This window comes from Cebus imitator, unplaced genomic scaffold (assembly GCF_001604975.1).
Source record: "Cebus imitator isolate Cc_AM_T3 unplaced genomic scaffold, Cebus_imitator-1.0 Scaffold60, whole genome shotgun sequence".
NCBI lineage: Eukaryota > Metazoa > Chordata > Mammalia > Primates > Cebidae > Cebus > Cebus imitator.
In genome coordinates, this window is record NW_016107375.1 from 5,806,034 (window position 1) to 5,827,171 (window position 21,138).

At 39.3% G+C, this 21,138-nt stretch overlaps 1 protein-coding gene across 2 annotated transcripts in view; it reads left to right on the forward strand.

Annotated features, from left to right (window-relative positions):
* Positions 1-21,138, forward strand: part of EPG5 (ectopic P-granules autophagy protein 5 homolog) — a 112,885-nt gene that overhangs the window by 56,411 nt on the left and 35,336 nt on the right. For both annotated transcript variants that reach the window (XM_017529711.2, XM_037738988.1), the window contains exons 24-29: positions 1,143-1,266; positions 5,087-5,231; positions 7,982-8,153; positions 9,285-9,447; positions 18,399-18,541; positions 20,371-20,527. In XM_017529711.2, the coding sequence (XP_017385200.1) occupies positions 1,143-1,266; positions 5,087-5,231; positions 7,982-8,153; positions 9,285-9,447; positions 18,399-18,541; positions 20,371-20,527 (904 nt within the window). The remainder of the gene's footprint in view (positions 1-1,142; positions 1,267-5,086; positions 5,232-7,981; positions 8,154-9,284; positions 9,448-18,398; positions 18,542-20,370; positions 20,528-21,138) is intronic.

The window sequence follows — 21,138 nt, forward strand, 5'->3', positions numbered from 1 at the left end:
TGTCTCTCTTCCTGGACTGGCTGTTACAGAGGTAAAGGAGGAAATTTTCCACTTTATTGAGTAAAGTCATGCCAGGCCACCTCCCAGTCCCCCACCCAGTAATTTGTGTATTGCCGACTATTTTTCTAGTACTGCTGGTAAAAACAAAATAAAAATGAAGGAAGTATCATATTTTTATTTTTAAAAAAGTTTTTACTGGAAAATTGGAACTCTTTTTTTTTTTTTTTTTTTTTTTTTTTTTTTTTTTTTTTTTTTTTTTGAGACAAAATCTCATTCTGTCGCCCAGGCTGGAGTGCAATGGCGCAATCTAGGCTCACTGCAACCTCCACCTCCTGGGTTCATGCGATTCTCCTGCCTCAGCCTTCCGAGTAGCTGGGATTACAGGCATGTGCCACCACACTCAGCTAATTTTTGTATTTTTAGTAGAGACCAGGTTTCATCATGTTGGTCAGGCTGGTCTCAACTTCCTGACCTCGTGATCTGCCCGCCTCAGCCTCCCAAAGTGCAGGGATTACAGGTGTGAGCCACTGTGCCCGGCCAGAACTTTTATTTTTTTAAGTCTGATTTTATTTTATTCCTTCTTGATGAGAGCAGGATACACACATGCTGTGAGATTTATTTGCGGTTCTTTGAGGCAAGAGATGGTTCTTGAGCCTGAAGCTGGAAAGTTCCTACAATGCATAAGTTTAAAAGAGTTCTTAATATTTTCTCTGAAATGTTTTTATTTGAATGTCATTATGTTATTTTTGCTTTTCTAAGCTTAGAAAAAGCAAAAATAACTGTGACTGAATTGCCCAGGAAAGAAAAGCTCCAAATTCAGATCCTAGGTCTGGTAAAAATCGCCTTTTCCAGTTATTTTCTTCTGTGTGCTGTGTTTAAATAAACTTTAAGAGTGGTTGGTAGAGCTCCTGCTTCAAACGCTTTGTTTGAGCAATTATCGTGTCATATTTGAATGATACGTGAACACGTCTCCCCTGCCGGACCAAGAGTTCCTGGGAGCCGTGGTGTTTGTTGGCCACATTTTCTGTATTATGGGCTTTCTTTACTCTTACGTAGTGGTGCCAGTGTTCCTAGAGATGTAAGAAACTTCATTTGCATGCTCATCTTTTTATATTTCATATATTTATGTTTTTATCTTTTAGGCTCTTCAATGTATTTATATTATGGCTAGAAGATGAGAATTTTCAAAAAGGAGATACCTATATCCCTTCTCTACCAAAGCATTATGATATTCACAGGCTAGCAAAAGTGATGCAGAATCAGCAGGTGAAACTTTGGCACTGTCTTTCTTGTAATTTGAACTGATCATATTCATGATGGTAAAACCATTTATTGATAAGAAAATGGATAGTCACTCAGATGGTCATTGTTTCTGTGGGCTTTGTCAGTATCTAAGGGATTATACGGAGAGAATACTCCCTTTTGAATTTCCTGCCTCACTGTGCCTTCTACAAGGCTTAAAGCTTGTTCTAGGGCTTTTTACAACCTCATAACCATAACCTTCCTCTGACTGAATTTTATTAAATTTGAAGTTGTTAGTAGCTGAACACCTTTAAGCAGTTATCTCTACTTGCATTCTTACAAGCAGTGTGAGAATTTGTAAGGATCCATATGTGATGTAGGAGGTTAGTTGCATGGAGGAGATCAGGAGCTCACCTTTGATTGGCTTTGGAGGTGCTTACTCATCATTGTCACAGTTCTGGTGTCTCTCCTGGAGCCACTCGATTTCAGTCTTTGTATGTCCTAAGCTGTTCTCTCCCAGGCATTCAAATATGTCTGTGATCCTTTATCAGACCAAAACTTCTCATAATCTCAGTTTTCTCTAAGCTTCTCTAGCCATCTTGGGGATAGGGAAGAGGGGCTGGGAAAGACAATGCTCTTCTATTCTAGTTCTTTCTTTTTCTAGGATTGCACTCTCTTGAGCATTGTCCAGCACCAGGATGGGATTTAGGAATCTCTAAAACTTGAGACACTTTCATTTGGATCCTTAAACCTTCCTACTTTCACATCGTGTGTATATTTCATCTCAGTAGGTATCTTTATCTTGTTTTCTTTCTTTCCTTCTTTGCCTTCTTTCTTCTTGCTTTCCTTTTCTTTTGCGAGTATTTATTGAGTGTCTTCTAAATGCCAGGTGCCAAAGATACAAAAAGAAATCTGATACAGTCCCTGCCTCCAAAGAGCTTATTGTCAAACAGGAGACTAAACAAACAATTATTACATTTTGTGATTAAGATTGTGGGCTAGGCACATGGCTCATGCCTGTAATCCCAGCACTTTGGGAGGCTGAGGCGGGTGGATCACCTGAGGTCAGGAGTTTAAGACCAGCCTGGCCAACATGGCGAAACCCCGTCTCTACTAAAAAATGCAAAAAATTAGCCGGCATGGTGGTGGACGCCTGTAATCCCAGCGACTTAGGAGGCTGAGGCAGGAGAATCGGTTGAACCTGGAAGTCAGAGGTTGCAATGGGCCGAGATCGTGCCACTGCACTCCAGCCTGGGCAACAGAGAGAGACTGACTCAAAGAAGAAAAAAAAAGGATTTTGAGAGTGGAATGCACAGGGTACTGTGGGAACATAGAGGAATAGCCCCTGCTTTGGATTGGGCCTGGAGTGGTGACCTTTGAACTGACCCCTGAAGGACATATGGGAGTTGGGCAGGTGGAAAGGAAAGGCATGGTGTTATCGAGTGGCAGAGAGGATGTTAATGGGCAGAAAGACCAGTGTGTGCAGAGACATAGCAGGTGAGAGAGGTTAGGGCATGTTCAGAAAGGTGCAGGGTAGGGCAAAGCAACTGAGGCGGGGCAGATGAAACCAGAGAGGTGAGTAGGAGTGAAATCCCTGAGGGCCATGTATGCTTTTCTAAAGAATTTGGATTGTATTTTGAAATCTTTGGAGAGCTCTAGAAATAGCAGCAGTTATTAATCAAATGGATGAATTGAAATATATTGAGGAAGAATCAGATACCCAAATACTTCCACATTTCTAACTTTGGTCCCCAGAGATAAACACTGGAACAGGTGTCTGAGGGGCTTCACAGAGCTCTCTATCAAGGAGTTGGTCAGAGGGGAGATAGAGATCTAGAATTCAGGAATGAGGCAAAGTAGGATATATGGATTTAATGGTAAGAGAATACGTAGACAAAGAAGAGGGCTGAAGATGGAACCCTGAGAAACAACAACATTTAAGGCACGGAGAAACAGGACCGAGAATATAAAGCCAGAGAAACAAGAAGAATAAACATGAGACCTTGATGTCCTGACATCCTTTAGTGCAGTTCCATCCTTATCTTTTTGTACTTGACTCATCCTTATCCAAAGCTTTGTACATGGTAGGTACTTGGTTAGTGTTTTTTTTTTTTTTTTTTTTTTTTTNTTTTTTTTTTTTTTTTTTTAAATTCAGCCATAGCTTTCTTGGTTCTCTGAGATTTATCCTGGTTCCTCAGCAGTTGCAGAATTAATTGCTCTCTTTCTCCCTCCTTTTCTTTTTAAGTCAGTCTTTGCTTGACATTTGATGTCTAATTTCTTGATCTGTAGTTCAAGCTTAGGGTTGTTTTGTATTTTTATGGTGTCTAAGACATCTCTGCTTACCTTTCATTGATTCCTAGTATTTGCTCTAATCATTAGCCTCTGTTAACAGTTACTTAGCATAGAGGCAGAGAAAGTGACATAGTGATCCTCTTTAAAGAAATGTGTACACAATAGGAGGATCTGGCCCAGCACATTGAACAGTCAACTGCATGTAGGATTCAGGATTATGATCAGGATTATTACATTGCAGCTGCTCCTCTGAGTCTGGAATGCCTTGCACTGTGGGATTGGGTTGGAAATAATGATTTGGGACTTCACAGCAGCATGCTTATTGAAAAACAAGGGACATTTTTTGTTTTAGAGGAATTCTTGGGCCTTTAGAACAATTAAAATCCAAAAGAAAATCATGGTCTACAAACTCATAGTCCCTGTTTGCTCACTTGCTGCTACTATTTGAAGTTCATTGACAATTTGACTTTTTCGTTGTTGTTAAAGGCAGTCACCCATTCTAATATGTAGTGAGCACCAAAGTGAAATAAATATAATTCAGAATATATAAGACAGCCCACAGGAGTGTAGGGAGAGGATACTAGAGCTGCTATATTTATTTTTTTCTCATTTATTCACTTATATGATACCTGTTATTATGAAAAAATTCAATCATACAGGAAAATAGGCAGACCAGTATAATGGGCTTGCTCTTCTCCCCCTCTTGGCACATACCATGTGTCTAGTTTCACTATAGCCCATCCACTTCCTCCTCCATATTATCTCAGAGGTAATCCCAGAGAGCACTTGATACATGAAGATTTTAAAAGATAAGGTTAAAAAATGATATAACCCAGTAGTGTACCTAAACATATTAGAAATAATTTCTAATGTCAAATATTTAGTCAGTGTTCAAGTTTCCAGCTTTCTCCTAAATGTCATAAAAGTTTTATTTTTATTTATTTTCATAGTTTGAATCAGGATCCACGTGTGATTGGTTGATATGTCTTATAAATCTATTTAATCTTCAAGCCCTCCCGTTATCCCTTTACTTTTCCTTGCAATTTATTTGTTGTAGAAGCTGAGTAGTTTGTCCATAGAGGTTCCCCACAGTATGGATTTTGCTAACTGTATCTTCATGGTGTAGTTTAACATGTTTTTCTGTCCCCTGTATTTACTGTAAATTGATAGTTGCATTTAGTGTCTTGATCTAATTTAGATTTGATTATTTTTAATATTTTATTTTTTCTCTCTTTAAGAGTTGCCATTTTTTACCTATGTCTTATAGTATATGTAATGTATTGGCTGTATAGTATATATATGTAATTTATAAATATACATATAGAGCTGTTAAAATTTTTTCTAATCATGATACACAATCAAAAAAGTTTTATAGCTACCTCAGAGATTGTTAGAGTGGTCATTTTCATGGCAATTTATCCTAATCCTGGAGAACTTGGAGTAGACCACTTCATGTTGAAACTTACTGGTTCAGTTTATAGTTAAATATATAGTTTTATAAATGAATCTGTGACTTGTCTGTCAGAGTTAAAATACTGTCTTTCTGTTCCAGGATCTGTGGATGGAATATTTGAACATGGAACGCATCTATCATGAGTTTCAGGAGACTGTTGGTCTGTGGACGCAGGCCAAGCTTGAGTCCCATTCCACACCCTGCAATTTGTCAGTGCAGCTGGACTTCACTGACCCTTTGCTGGGTGGGTCCCGTGAGCACCTGCCTCTTCCACTGAGTGAATGGATGATTGAATCAGAGCCATTGAGGGTTGAGGCTGATATACTTTATTCCCCCAGTGTCTCTTTTTTCCCTGGTGCTTTCAGTTTACTTACACAGTGGTGAAAAGTGCAACTATAAATGCCATTTCTTTGGGTTTGCAGTTTTAAAAATCAGAAGTCTGTCTTTTTCTTTTATAAACTCTTTTCTTTTGTACCTGGAACCCTTACCATACAAATGAATCAGATTCCTGAAGTTTTTAAGGTGCTTGTTTCTCCCAATACATTTTTTTTTAGAGAAACAGTGTTATAAATTAACAGTTTACTCTCAGGCCGCAAAAGCCCATTTAACCTATAAAGTTGCTGATATTTGGGGTCACCTATTAATTTTAATACTGAATACATTTCAAAAATATGGGACCTACAGTTGTAAATTCAATTGTTGACCAAAATATTTATTATAATATATAGTGTAATAGGACCCTGAAGTGATTCAGAGAAATGTAAAAATACCTTCTTATTGCAGCTTGCCATGAACCAATGCAGTAGTTATATAAAGAGAGAGAAGTAAGAACTTCCGTGGACTTCATATCATTCATCTGTAAAGTGGTACTGACTGGTCTCGTCTAAGGCTCTAAAATTTTTCCCTCCAATGTTCCTCTCCCTGCATTTTTTTCTTGAAACGATAATAACTTTTTCTGATTACAAAAGTTGTATGTATTAATTTAAAAATTAAATGATATAGAAAGGTATATAGAGGAAGGGATAAAAATTGCTCTCAAGCCAACCACATAGATTCTTATTTTTCTATTGCTAAAAGTTTGTTAAATGAGAAGAAGAAATATGTGAATAGATCTGGGAACTATTAAATGCTTTCTGTTCATGCCCTTTTATTTGTAGTGTTTCCATGTTGCCTGAACACTGCCCTAAAAGGCGAATTGTTTTCACCAGAGTTAAGCTAGTGATTTATAAAGCCCTTAGTTTGTTCCAAGCACTGTCTCAGTGCTTTACATGCATTAACTCAGCCCTCACAAAAACCCTATGTTGTGAGGTTATCCCAACTGAGCAGATAAGAAACCCAGTTTGTAAGCTGGTTAGCTGACCTGCCTGCATGGGCCACATAGCTGGTTGTTGGGCAGAGCCGTCTGACTCCAGAGACCTGCTGTTCACCACTCAGTATTCTACCTCTTGGGTCTGGCAATCACTATACCTTGCACTTCTAAACAGAATTAGGGCCTAGATTTCTAAATAATGAGTTTCAGGTTTTTCTCAGATATAAGAAGTTAGTTGATGATTATATTAAATGATTGAATTTGTGGTTGTGATTGGCTGTAGGAAAAATTCCACTAGCACTCTTTTGATAACAATTTCTTTTCCTTAAACTCAATTTGTTTTATTGGCTTCAACATTTTTATCAGTTGTGGTACAGAGTGGGGCTTACTGTTAAATATGAATTTAGATTTTTTGTTTTTAAAATATCCCTGGTTTTTCTTTTATGGTAACTTACATTGGGTTTGAAAGAGCCCCCAGGTTTCCTTTAGTGTCATGGCCTCTTATGTTGCTTGAAAGGAACTTTAACATAAATAGTCACAAGTCTTATCCAGTGATGAATACCCAGCTTGGCTACATCTGTGTAAAAAGTGGTAGTTCTAATGGAAAAACACCAGCTATAAGGGACAGTGCTGTATTTGACCTATTTGTGATGCGAATTCTGTTTGGGGTACAAACAATACAAGTCTCCTTATGCCAAGTAAAGTCATGGCTATTAATTTTTCTCAGCAAGAATAGAAAATTGAATGTTTCATCTGGAATGTAATCGGAAATTCATAGTAGTCCCTTAAGTACTTGTTGACTTTTTGACTTGAAATTCCCTTGAACACTGCCTTCCTCTGTTTCTTGCTATTGAAAAGAATTGGGTATGTAGCAGCATTTTTCTTCATGTTATTCAGTCCCCACCTGCTGTGTGGTATGTGTATAGTGTGGCGAAGGGAGCAGGAGGGAAGAAAGGAATCTATTGGATACCTACTGTGTATTCAGCTCTGTACTAGGTCTAGAAGTATCAAACATTTAAATTTGATTAAACAGTGTGAGATCATGTGTAATCCAGGGCAAAGTTGTATGGTAGAGATTCACTTTTGTGTGTGTGTGTGTAGCACTGAATTGCTTATTTGGACTCCATTAATCATTTGTTGAGTGAATGAATAAGTAAATGACTGATGGACTCTGTGACTGCATAAATAGAAATGCTGAAGGAGCTTACGCGTATGTCTTTATTCATTTTATCTCTTACTGCATCCAGTCTTCCCGTTCAAACCTTGACCTGATTGCAGATTTTTGACTCAGCTGTATTCCAAAATGCTTATTCATTTTTCTTCTATTCCTCTGAATTCTGGATGATGGCATTAAACCCTTAACCAGACTCCAGATCTACTCCATTCACCTAAACTATTATTCAGATGATAGCTACCATCTGACTCAAGCTTGCATAGAGCTGTTCATTAGATCCACATGATATTGTTGTAAAGCACTAGATACTGACTTTACACTAATATCAAGTCCAAACTTCTTAGCATGTCATGTAAGGCCTGTCTAGGGTAACAATTTAAGATCATGAGCTTTAACTTTATCATAAGACTATCATCATTTTGAGGATAGGAATTCTACTGAATTGTACCACATGCTTCTGATCTGCTATTTCACCTGATTGCTCAGTATATATGACTTCCTTTTCTTTCAGCTAAAGAAAGGGTTTTAAGTAACCTGCAGAAGCATGAGGCTCCCCAGCCTCCCCTTTTTCTGCACCTGATGAAGCCTCCCGTGCCAGTTATTTCCTCTGCTGTGCTATTGAGTCAGAAGGATGCCATCCAGCTGGTGTGCACAGACCTGAATCTGTTGCAACAGCAGGCCAGGTAAGACCGTGCAGCCTCAAGGATCATGTTCCCATGCTGACGGCTTTGACAGCCTGGATGATTTGCTACCTGGAGTGGCTTCCTCATCAGCATCTTTATCATGAGAACAGTTTGATCAAACTGGCCCAGACGGTTCACTTGGTTAACCAAGTTGTGACAGGTCTTACAGTTTCACCTTGAAATTATGTGGTATTCTCACCAACTATCAATTTCATGTTTCCTATGGTAGCATTTCTGGGTGTCAGTAGTGCCAGTTAAGATTTTCTTATACTTCTCATGAAGAGATCTTATGATATTGGAAAGATGGTGTTGGGAAGGTGCAAAGCGAGAGTTCCTTTCTTTTCTCATTGCTGTTCTCTCTACCTCTCCATATTCTTTAAAAAATTGACATAAACATAGATTGAAGTGTGGAAAAGTCATTAAATGTTTTGATTTCACATGGTGGATACAAAATAATCAACAGTTTAAGGTTTTGATCCAACTTGAGTTCTTGTGTGAAGGAACGTATGTGGAGTAAGTCTGTTTCATTAACAGTAAGTGAGCCTCACTGTTACAAATCCTATGTGAATCAATTTCTTATTGATATTTTTTTCCTTGACTGTTTTTGGTCCAGGCATTTGTTGAGTGTGTGTTGAGTGCACATATAAGCACCTGCCCATTAATGTAATGAAAATACAGTTAGACCGGTTTTGACACCCCATGAATACCGTTAGCTTTGTTGGTCTTTGACATTTCACTTCCAGTTGCTAATACCTAATAAGTCATTGGCACTTACAATTAATGCCACCCTTAAGGATGATTAAGTTAGGATAGAATTCTCATTTGTTCTTGTAGAGTCTGTTTAAAAAGTGTTGTTGATATAATATGGATTCTAAATGGAGCTTTGTTTGTGGCTACAAAGTTGTCTCACTTTTCCATAGGCTTTTCTTTCATTTCTTAGCTTTCTCTTTGGCCTCTCTGCCAGGGAGATGATATTCATAAGTCTTGGCTCACAACCTTTGGTCCTCTGTTACTATGGAGTATGCGTATCTTGCTGCGCTATAATGCTGGCTGTGGGTAACTAGCAGCCTTTATTACTTATCATATAACCTTTCCTAAGACTTTCTTTGACCTCCTGATGGTGTTTTTCAGAACTGCAGCTCTTCGGGAATCTCAGCAGGTTGCTCTGGATGGTGAGCTGTTGGACACAATGCCCAGGCAGTATGTGAATCGTGAAGAACAGGCCACACTACATTTGGAGTGCAGAGGCAGCAGCGGTAAGAAATGCCAAGGAGCTGCAGTTGTCACGGTTCAGGTAAGTGTTTAAATTTCTTCAGAATTTAGAGAATTTTAATTGAGTCTGTAACATTGGCATATCACTGAGAAAGATCGAAAGACATGTATAGCACACTGTCTGTGTCCCAAACATTTACTAGTTTTGGGGGACATGAAAACACTCGTAGAGCTAATCACACATTTCTGTAGGTACCAGATGAGTCCTGTAAGACAGATATTCAAATAGGAATTCAAAGAAAAATAGAATCATTGAGAAGATTTCTAGAGAGAGGGGCTTCAACTGATTCTTAAAATACTTTGGTGATGATACAGTTGGAAGGAATGTGGAAATGGAGTGGCCATGATGTCATTTAGGGGTCAGTGGCTAGGTCAGCCTGTTTCAAGTGTTTTGGGGGTGATGGTGGGAATTCACATTGGAAAGGCTGGCGTGTACCATCATTGGGAGCTCTGGCTGTCTGCTGTACGTGGCAGGGAGCCCCTGAAGATGAACGTGGGAAGGGAAGCAGATTAATTGGGTGGAGCTTGCCGATGGGCAGAGGAGAGACGTGCACCAACGTGACTGAAACTTGAACCGCCACAGAGTTACCTTCTTGTGCTGGAATAGAGGCAGAATTTGGATCTGTGATACCGTATGGACTTCACAATGGAAGCTTAGCTGAAGCTAACGTGTCATAGCCTTTACTTTATGCCAGGCCCTGTCTAAACACTTAAATCCTCACAACAACTCTGTGAGGTGGCCATTATCATCTTCATTTCTCAGGTAAGGAAGTAGAGTCACAGAGAAGTTAATTAAGTAACGCACCTGAAGTGCCACAGCCTGTAAGTGGCAGAGCCAGAAAGACCCAGGCATTCCAGCTCCAGAGCCAGTGTTCTTTAAAAAAAAAATTTGTAGTAGAGATGGGGTTTTGCTATGTTGCCCAGGGTGGTCTCAAACTACTGGGCCCAAGCAATCTGCCTGCCTCGGACTCCCAAAGTGCTGGGATTGCAGGCCTGAACCACCACACCCAGCCAGCCTGTGTTCATTAATCACTGCACTGTATTTCTCCTTCGAGTGAAGTCATGATTCCCTAAGCTGAAAGAGCAGTGCTTGGAGGTGGGCACTGCCTGTGGTCTAAATCTGTCTATACACAAATGACTCTTTTTTGTTAGTGTTTGGAAATTGGAGAAAATTTATTTTACCCACCCTTGTTTGTGTTTCAGAAATTTCCCTTCTCTTTTTTCGCTAATTTTCATTATAACTATTTCAATGTATTCTCCATCAATTTCCTTGGGAGACTCTTTCCTAGAAAATTCCTTCTCTCAAATAATCTTCTATATGTGTTGTAGTTTTCATTACTTTCAAAACGTATCTCTAATTTTTCAACAGTTGTATAAGTTCAGAAATCTGACCTAAAAGTTAGGATGAGTCCAACTTATTTTCCTGGATGTTATTGTAATATGTGTGACTGCTAAACATTGAGTTATCTTTGGCCAGGTGCTTTATACAGTTAGTTTTCTTTTGGTGTATTTTTGTTCCAGTTACCAACGCTGTGGCAGTAAGACCAAGGTAGAAATATTTACAAAAAGATCACTTGCTGAAGTAAAACTGGGAGAAAAATTTGCCAATTTTGGGTGGAGTTCGAGTTAGTGAGGAAAATACTGAAAATCCGGTTAGAGTAAAAAAAGGGATGTCATCACCAATCCGTGTTTTTCCATATTTTAAAACTACATATCTTTGCCAGGCTGTTAATTTTATATAGAGAAGAGAATTCTAAAGTGCATTTTTATAAGTGACAAGTGAGATAACTATAAAGAAATGTTTTTCCAATTCTGGCTGATAGCTTGCTCTGTGAAGACTTGTAAATATTTGCTGCTTTAGCCAAGGAACAGGTCTGACCTCCTGTTAACTCTCTGGGTCTTGCAGTGGAAAATACCACCAGGCAGGCCAGGGAGCTGTAGCTCTAAGCCTACCAGTGACTTGTCTCTTTTCCTTTACAGAAAAAGGGATCATAGTATTATATTATTTGTCTGAACCCTTGAATTGAGATTTTAAACATAATCTTTTGCTCTGTTAATTCTGAAATAAAAAGTTACACCTTTTCTAAAATGTCTTCTAGGCAATTTTGATTGGAGGGAGGTAAAAAAAAAAAAGATGGTTTATGATAAGGACTGATGTGAACATGGCTTAGATGTCTTTACAAACATACCGAAGTTCTTGTGCTTTCCTTTCTTGAAAGAAAATTGGGCTGCGCTTGGTGGCTCATTCATGTAATCCCAGCACTTTGGGAGGTCGAGGTGAGCAGATTGCTTGAGCTCAAGAGTTCAACAGCCGGGCAACATGGATTAACTCTGTCTCTACAAATAATATTATATGAAAATTAGCCAGGCTAATGATGGCATATGCCTGTGGTCCAAGCTACTTGGGTGGCTAAGGCGGGAGGATCACTTGACCTCAGGAGGTCAAGGCTGCAGTGAGCTGTGATTGTGCTACTGCACTCCAGCCTGGGCAGCAGAGTGAGACCCTGTCTCAAGAAAAAAAGAAAAATTGGTAATTGCTAATATTGCTTGAAGAAAGAAGGGGGAAAAGTGATGAAGGACAGAGGGAAAAAAGGAGATTTTGCAGATGCCTAAAGAATTGGAAAAAGTAGATGTATTTTGTGGCCTTAACCTCAGTAGTAATATTCAAGTTTTATTAAAGCATGTTTTAATTTTCTGCTGGCCTCACTCATTTGCCTAGTCCCCTGACTTAGTTCCACGTGGGAAGTTCCATAACCTTGAGAACCCCTACTGATGGCACCTAGACTTTAGTTGTCGAAAAAGAGGTGTTAATGGAGGTTAGAGAGGGTGAGTTCTCAGTGTTTATGACTTATCATGAAACTGTCACTGGGAGGGAGTATATCCTGCAAAAGGTAGGTTGTGTTATTTTTATACATAAAACTGTAGCCCTCTATAGAGATGTGTCCAGTCTACCACCTCATGGCTATATCCAGTCGTTTTGATTCCTTTTAACATCCTATCATTTGGTGATATTGAACTTTATGTAGTCTCATCTCTTCCCTCTGAATCTCTGACCACTTCTCAGTTTCCAGGGCTACTGCTTTCTCAACTCAAACCCTTAGATTGCTAGTTGCCCTGATTCCCTTCTTCATATGACATCATCTTTTTTTCTTGCCTACTGTCTGTGCTGGAGTTCTTAATCTGGGGTCTGTGAATGGTCTTTAGAGAATTGGTGAAGTTCCTGAAAGTGTATGTAAAATTTTTTTCTGGAGAGTTAATAACTCCAGTAGCTCTCAGAGTAGTTCAGAAAAGAACCATTTACTCATATGTTGATGATCTGTTCTGTTTCTCTAGTCCAGAATTCTCTTTTGAGTTCCAAATCTAGATTTCCACCTGCCTCATTCTACCACAGATACCTCAAACTCCCTATTTCCCAAATTAATCTTACCTTTACCTTCCAAATCTCTTCTTCCTGTAATTTCACATACCTGGTCTCCCCATATGGAAACCTGTGCATCAGTATCATCTCTTCCAGTTACTCTACCCTACTTCATTCCTGTATTTTCCATAATTGCTTCCTAAATCATGTTGGTTCTGCCTCTGAAATGGCTTCAGATTGATCCCCTTCTCTGTGTTTCCGTTGCCATTTCTCCGTGGTAGGCACCCTTGCTTCTCCCTTGACCTACTGCATTAGACTTCCTGTCCATATCTCTCTCCTTGACTAGTCTGTTTTCCATTCTTTCATTACTCATCTTGTTAAGCACAGATCTGATCACATTTCTAGGCTAAACGCCCACACTTACTTGGCAGTATCAAAAGGAATATGAAAATTATATTTAAAATCTGATGTCATTTCCCATAAGGCTAATTTTAAAAAACTGATCTAATCTAGAATGTTAAGACTGAAATGTTAAGAATGTTAAGAATGAAAAAAGAAGGCAATACTATCATGCAGACTCAGAGAGAAAATGAAATGGTACCTATGTTCACTTACAGGAGATTTAACTGTCATGATCAGCTTACTCAGAATCACACTGCCAGTATTCAGAAGCTGCAGCTGAAACAGCTGAAGCAAAATGGCCTAGCAATACTGAATGGGAAAAGTAGGGGTCTTGAACTTAGACACATGCAGACCTGAATCCTGACGGAGGTACTGACTAGCTATGTGACTCTGGCAAGTCTCACAGTGTCTCTGAACATGTTTCTCTGAACTTATCCTCGTTCTGTGAAGATTCAGTTGGATAAGCCAGGCACAGTACCTCACGCCTGTAATCTCACCACTTTGGGAGGCCAAGGTGGGTGGATCACTTGAGTTCAGGTGGTCGAGACCGACCTGGCCAACTGGTAAAACTCCATGTCTCCTAAAAATACAAAAATCAGCTGGGCATAGTGGTACACCCCTGTAGTCCCAGCTACTCAGAGAGAATCACTTGAACCCAGGAGGCGGAGGTTGCAGTGAGCCAAGATACCACCACTGCACTCCAGCCTGGGCAACAAAGCGAGACTCTTAAAAAAAAAAAAAAAAAAAAAAAAAAAAAAAAAAAAAAAAAAAAAATTAAGTTGGATAATGAAAGCAAACACCTACCATAATATCTGGGAGATGACAGTGCCCAAGCAAGGGACAAAAACTACTGTGAATATGGCTGGGAAAGACAGTGCAACCATCCTTACTGCTTCCTGAGACTGACTATTTGGGAGACATTTATATTAGAGTAAAAACATACAGTAAGCAGTATATAATATTTAAGTACAGAAAGTATTAAGCTGTTTAAAAGCAAAGGTAAGCACAATCAAAGAATGAACTATTAATTTTTAATAGAAAAAAGTTCCAATTTCCATGATATCTGTCACAGCCGAATAATACCTACAAAATTCCTGAAAGTAGTTAAAATCAGGGAACTTACTTACGCAGGGCATACATCTAGAGTTGTTCATTCCTTCAAACACATCCATTTTGCAGCACTGACTATATGAGGCACTGATGATATAATCATGAATAAGACAAAGTCCCTGACCTTGTGTAACTCAAAATCTAGTAAGAGCATAGAACTAATCATAACACAAAACAGGCTGCAACACAACCTAATGAGTGGTGTGTTACAAATAAGGATGCTTCCTTTCAGCAGAGGTGTGCTAAAAAAATTAAAACAAGCTGGACATGGTGGCTCACACTTGTAATCTCAGCACTTTAGTAGGTGGAGGCGGGTGGATAACCTGAGGTCAACAGTTCAAGACCAGCCTGGCCAACATGGTGAAACCCCATCTACTAAAAATAATTTTTTTTTTTTTTTTTTTTGAGACAGAGTCTCACTCTGTTGCCCGGGCTGGCATGCAATGGTGCAATCTCAATTCACTGCAACCTCTACCACTCAGGTTCAAGCGATTCTCCTGCCTCAGCCTCCAGAATAGCTGGGATTACAGGTGTGCACCACCACACCCAACTAATTTTTGTAGTTTTAGTAGAAACGGGGTTTCACCAGGTTGGCCAGGATGGTCTCCAACTCCTGACCTCAGGTGATCCACCTGGCTTGGCCTCCCAAAGTGCTGGGATTACAGGTGTAAGCCACTGTGCCCAGCCTTAAATATATAAAGAGTTCAGGTTATATCATGAAAATATTTTGTTCCTTAATAGAATTTTTCTGGGAAAGAATGTCCTGGAAATTTCCAGCTATTTGCAAGTAGTTGAACTATGTATGGCTTGTTTGGGGTATACAAAGGCAAATATATTTTATGGGATGTGAGACGTGCTTCTTTCTGTATTCTCTCTTCCCAATAGAAGCCTCTAACAATTCAGTGATGTCCCCTGGGGAAATGGGGTGATTTATAATTTTTTTTTTTATGTACTTTGGTATTGTGGGTATGTTTACTGGCCCCAGGACTGATTTATTATCATGTGAAAAATTTGTTCATTCCTAGAAATGAATGCTGGAAAAGACCCACTGAGGACCTCACATTATTGTAAAAACTGGCTAGAGGACGTGCTTTGTCAGACTTTTAAATTTAGACAAGGAAACTTTTAAATTTCTGTACTACTTAAAATGACTCAAGTGGAGGGGCTTCCACCATACTACTTTGTTCTATTGTCTATGACTTCTTGTAATTATGAACTGATGGTCATTCAGTTTCTCTCACCTTCACTATAGTAATAAAAGAAATCTTTCAACAGTGGTGGGAACAATAAACAAAAATAAATAGAATGGAAAATAATGGTAATTTGGGGATGTTTTTTGTGAGAGAGTCTTAACTTTCCTAAACTAGCTGGTTTTCTTTTAGTAGTTTCTACAACATGGAATGGCAATTGTAAAGTTTGGGTTACAAAGCAGTTTTAGTCCTGTCTCTGCATTTTCCAATCAAGTGGTTTCTGGATCCTTCGCCTTTCCACCTCCCTTCATTCTGTGTTTTCCTTCCTCATCTCAGATTGTCTCTCTTCCTGTTTGCCTGCTTTCTCTCCAGGCCAGCCAGGCAATTCTGTGACACACATGGTCCCAGTCTAACTGTATTTGGTGACATATTGAACAAAAAGGCTGACTGCAGATACTCCTAATCACATTTTAGGATATTAAACATTGGTCTGTTATTTGAAAGATTTCAAATTTAATTCAGATACTTGTATTGATTTATTATCTAGTTAAATTTCTTTTAAATTTCTTTTTTAAACTTTCATTTCTCCAATAGTAAAAATTAATTATTGTTAACATTATATGTTCTTGAGTATTTACTTTCATGCATTTTCATGTCATGGAGCGTTTTGTTTTTTTTTTTAAAGAAGTTTTGTAAAGATTTGTTGGTGAGTTTTATGCAAGAAAATTATCACAGTCATAAAAAATAGGTGCTCATTGTATTGTCAGAGTTATGCTGTGCTGGGATTCTGGGTAAGTAAAACAAATAGGACCATTGCCCTTCAGTAACTTTTTTTTTTTTTTTTTTTTTTTTTTTTNGGCTGGAATGCAGTGGCATGATCTCAGCTCACTGCCACCTCTGCCTCCTAGGTTCAGGCAATTCTCCTGCCTCACCCTCCTGAGTAGCTGGGACTACAGGTGCCTGCCACCAGGTCTGGCTAATTTTTGAATTTTTAGGAAAGACAGGGTTTCACCATGTTGGCCAGGCTTGTTTCCAACTCCTGACCTCAAGTGATCTGCTTGCCTGAGCTTCCCAAAGTGCTGGGATTATAGGCGTGAGCTGCCGCCCTTTAGGAACTTTTAGTACACAATTCGTGATAATAACCTCAGGCCTCATAAGTGACATAAAGGCCTCAGGTAATAAGATTGTGAATTAAATATTTACATTATTTACAAAAGATACCTTTAATCATTGCAGTGATGGCTGAAGACGGGGTTCGGACAGGGAAATGTAAAGGAAAACTATAGACCCCACTGCTCACCCATGTGATTGGGGAAGACCATAGGAGGAAAATGTAGAATTTAGAACTCTTGCCTTCTAAATGTTCTGGCCTCTTCAGCTGTGCCTGTAAGAAAAGTCCAGACTTCCTGGCCTGCTATTCAAACCCTCCCCAAGAGAGCTCTCCCAGCTCTGCAGTCAGATTTTACTGCACCCTGCAACCCTGGCCAGGCTCCTCCTCCCTGTCTCTCTGTCCCACATTCGCCGTGGCTGTCATGTCAGTTCTGTGTGTTGCAGCCTGGGCCCAGGATGTCTTCTCTTTTCTTCTGCCTCTATCCGCATCCAAAAAATGACACAAAAATTGCATAAGCAAACCAGTTATGTATGTCACTGTCAGAGAAAGGGTTTGTTGATAGCTCCTCAAGTAAGAAAGGCAAATCTTAAAAAAGAATAATCTGTTGAGTTGAAAAAAATTTATTTTCTTTTAAAGTTCAATAAATTCTTCTTATTTTTCATACCTTTACTGAAAACCAATAAAAATTTTATTAAAGATCAGTTTTTAGGAACCTAAACTGCTGAATTTAGGAATTAGCCAGTTGCTCTTTCCTTGGCATGGAGTTGGTTTAGGCATTTCCCCATATTTTATCTTATCTTGTTGTGTTATGATTGTATATATTTTCTTCCTTTCAAAACTGCATTTGTGAGCAGCATCTGTGTCATCTTTTTTTCATGCTGGGCACACGTGTCTGCAGCCTGAGTGTTTCAAGTTGAGTTGGTGTGTGTTGGATTGAGAGCACATAGAAGGACTATGGCTAGGGAGGCATGATCAGCAGAGGAGGGGTTTTCTGTGCTGCAAGAAAAGCCTCGGCCAGGCACAGTGGCTCACACCTGTAATCCCAGCACTTTGGGAGGCTGTGGCAGGTGGATCACGAGGTCAGGAGTTCGAGACCAGCCTGGCCAATATGGTGAAACCCCATCTCTACTAAAAATACAAAAATTGGCCAGGTGTGATTGTGCATGCCTGTAGTCCCAGGTACTTGGGAGGCTAAGGCAGGAGAATCACTTGAACCTGGGAGGTGGAAGTTGCAGTGAGCCGAGATCACACCACTGCACTCCAGCCTGGGTGACACAGCGAGACTCTGTCTCAAAAAAAAAAAAAAAAAAAAAAGAAAAAGAAAAGCCTCTGTGGTGGAAGACATGGGGCCTGTTTTTGGTGAGGAGTTGAGGAGTTGAAACATAAGTGAAATAGTATCCTACAAAAGACTTTGAATTATTGATAAATTAATTCGAGATCTTATCAGTTTGTAAGGCAGTCATATAAAGAGATATACATTTTAGTATTTTTATAAGACAATAATTCTATTTAATTTAAGTTTGATTCTTCACAGAAAACCTGAGATTCTTTTTTTCTTTAAGTAGAGATGCAGTTTCACCATGTTGCCCTGGGTGGTCTTGAACTGCTGAGCTCAAGTGATCCACCTGCCTTGGCCTTTCGAAGTTTTTCCATCACCTTGAAGTTCAACTGAAAGTTTTAAATTAAATTATAACATTAGTTGTAATAGTATTCTTTGTCATATGCCTAGTGTATTTGTAATAAAATAATCTGTTCTAGAAACATGAGGGGAAATGTCTTTTGGTAACTTTAATTTTTGTTAGTTTGAAGGCATGCATAAGAATGAAGCAGTAACCCAACAGCTTCATGTTTTACGGAAAGAAGTGAAGCAGTTGCAAGCAGAAGCTGCTAAACCACCATCACTTAATATCGTGGAAGCCGCTGTTCATGCAGAAAACCTGATCACGTAAGTTTTTTGGACATTATAATTTGATGTTTTGTTGTATTATTAATAGTAATCATACATGCTACTATGCCACCACCACCCTGCAGCACCCACAGATTAATTTAGTACAGAGATCAGCAAACTATGGCCTTTGGGTCAAATCTGGCCTGCTACTTATTTTTATAAATAAAGTTTTATTGGACCACAGCCATCTCCATTTATTTATAATTTCTATGGTTTTTATGCTGTAATAGCAGAGTTTAGTGTTCTAACAGAGATATAAAGCAGAAAGTATTAACTATCTGGCCCTATATAGAAAAAGTTTGCTGACCCCTGAATTATGAGATGATGCAGTGCATTGAAATTCAGTTGTGGAGAGAATTAGTGCTTATGTTTTATAGCAAAGTCACATTTACCCAGGAACTTCTTATTGTCAACTCAGATTACTGCACAGTTACTTAGGGGAATCAGGGCCCTCAAGTGTGGTTGTGAACTTGGATTTGACCATTGTGGTTTTCTTTTGGATTTCATTGTGGTTTACTCTCACTGTCCTCTTTTCTTTCCAAAGCTACCATGACATGACTTGGGAGGTGGGGGTTGACTCTCTGCCTTTACTTTAAGGTGACTGACTCAACATTTAGTTCCAGTAGCTGATCCCCTCAATAGAGTAGGATGGTATATGGAGGGGAGCATTGAGTCCTTTTGTGTGTTGGGCTGGGGAGCCTGGGAAAGAGAAGGAGACCAGGCAAACAAGAGGTTGATGTTTTACTGGGAAAGGGACACAAAAAGGTATGAGAAATGGAAGGGATATCTTTACTCTAGGATCTTATTCTATACAGAAATCTTTATCTCAACCTTAGTCAGTGTTTTGGATTTTAAAATGTAGAGAAATCAGGGTTTGTGTTTTAAAAAATTATATGAAGAATACAAAAAGTTAAATAACATGAATTACATGCAAAATGTGAACATTTTAAATAAGGATGAGAATGTTAATTAGTTCTTATAGCTGATTTTTTTTTTCCCTTAGGAGAATATGAAGTCATTGCTAAATATTGAAAATCAGCCAGGCACAGCAGCTCATGCCTGTAATCCCAACACTTTGGGATGTTGGCAGATCACTTGAGGTCAGGAGTTCGACAAAACCCTGGCCAACATGGTGAAACCCCGTCTCTACGAAAAATACAAAATTGGCCAGGTGCAGTGGCTCATGCCTGTAATCCCAGCACTTTAGGAGGCCCAGGCAGGCAGATCACCTGAGGTCAGGAGTTCAAGACCAGGCTGGCCAACATGTTGAAACACTGTCTTTACAAAAATACAAAAAAATTAGCCAGGCATGACGGCGGGTGCCTGTAATCCCAGCTCCTTGGGAGGCTGAGGTGGTAGAAGTGCTTGAACCTGGGAAGTGGAGGTTGCAGTGAACTGAGATCGTGCCATTGCACTCCAGCCCAGGCAACAGAGTGAGACTCTGTCAAAATAAGTAAATAAACAAGTAAAATAAAATAAAATAATAAAAAATTAACTGGGCATGGTGACATGTACCTGTAATACCAACTACTCAGGAGGCTGAGGCAGGAGAATCACTTAAACCTGGCAGGCAGAGGTTGCAGTGAGCCAAGATCATGCCACTGCATTTTGAGACTCTGTCTCAAAAAAAAAGAAAAGAAAAAAACTCTTGTTAGTGAAGTTTGAAGATACATATTTAATCCATGAAATATTTCTAGAGTGACATTTTCATGGGAGCTCTGAGGACTCTCAGGAATATTTCCTGAGAAACATAGGGTATCAAAGAAGGTCTTGTGAGTATGGAATCTTTCACTGTGAATGGTAGTCTTACCCACATTTTCCCACAGGGCCTTAGTGAATGCCTACAAGTTGCAGCCTACACCTGGGATTCAGAAAGTTGGCATTAGCCTTTTCTTTACCATTGTGGATTACGTCAGCGATGAGACGCAGCGTCATCCCCCAACAAGGCAGTTCTTTACTTCATGCATTGAGATCTTGGGACAGGTAAGGTTATTTGTACCTTTTGCCTTGATCAGATGAAATGAGTCCTCAAGGTGTCTTCATTAGAGATAGTCAGCATTGACTTCAGACTTACATTACAGGTTCAGAGTCTTACCTAAGTCAGAAGCCCCTTGGAGTTGTAGGCTTCTCAAGATATGATTAGAATTTTTGGTATAGAATTTTGCTTCTCATATAAGGGAGATTAAATTATTCATGTTTGAAAGTCTGTGGAGACGTCAGAATTTGTCATATATGCTTGGTTTTCTTAACAATAAAGCTCTTTATTGCTTGTAAAAATACTTTCCAGTTTGTTTATTTAATCCTCACGGGGAATCTGTGTGATTGAGATTCCCGTCTTAGAAATGAGAAAACTAGGTTCTAGAAGATTAAGTGACTGGCTTCAAGAATTCAGCTGGTGAGTGTGGAGCTCAGACTGGATCCCAGGGCTTCTGACAACACTCAGTGCTCGGCCTGCGTCCCCATTGCTGTGTCCCGGTTGCTACTCTTGGTCAGCATTTATTTGTTTGTTTATGTATTTATTTGGCTTACAGTTGCATAGATGGATATTTAACAAAGTCAAGGCTGGCTAATCATGCCAATTTATGAAATGTGTC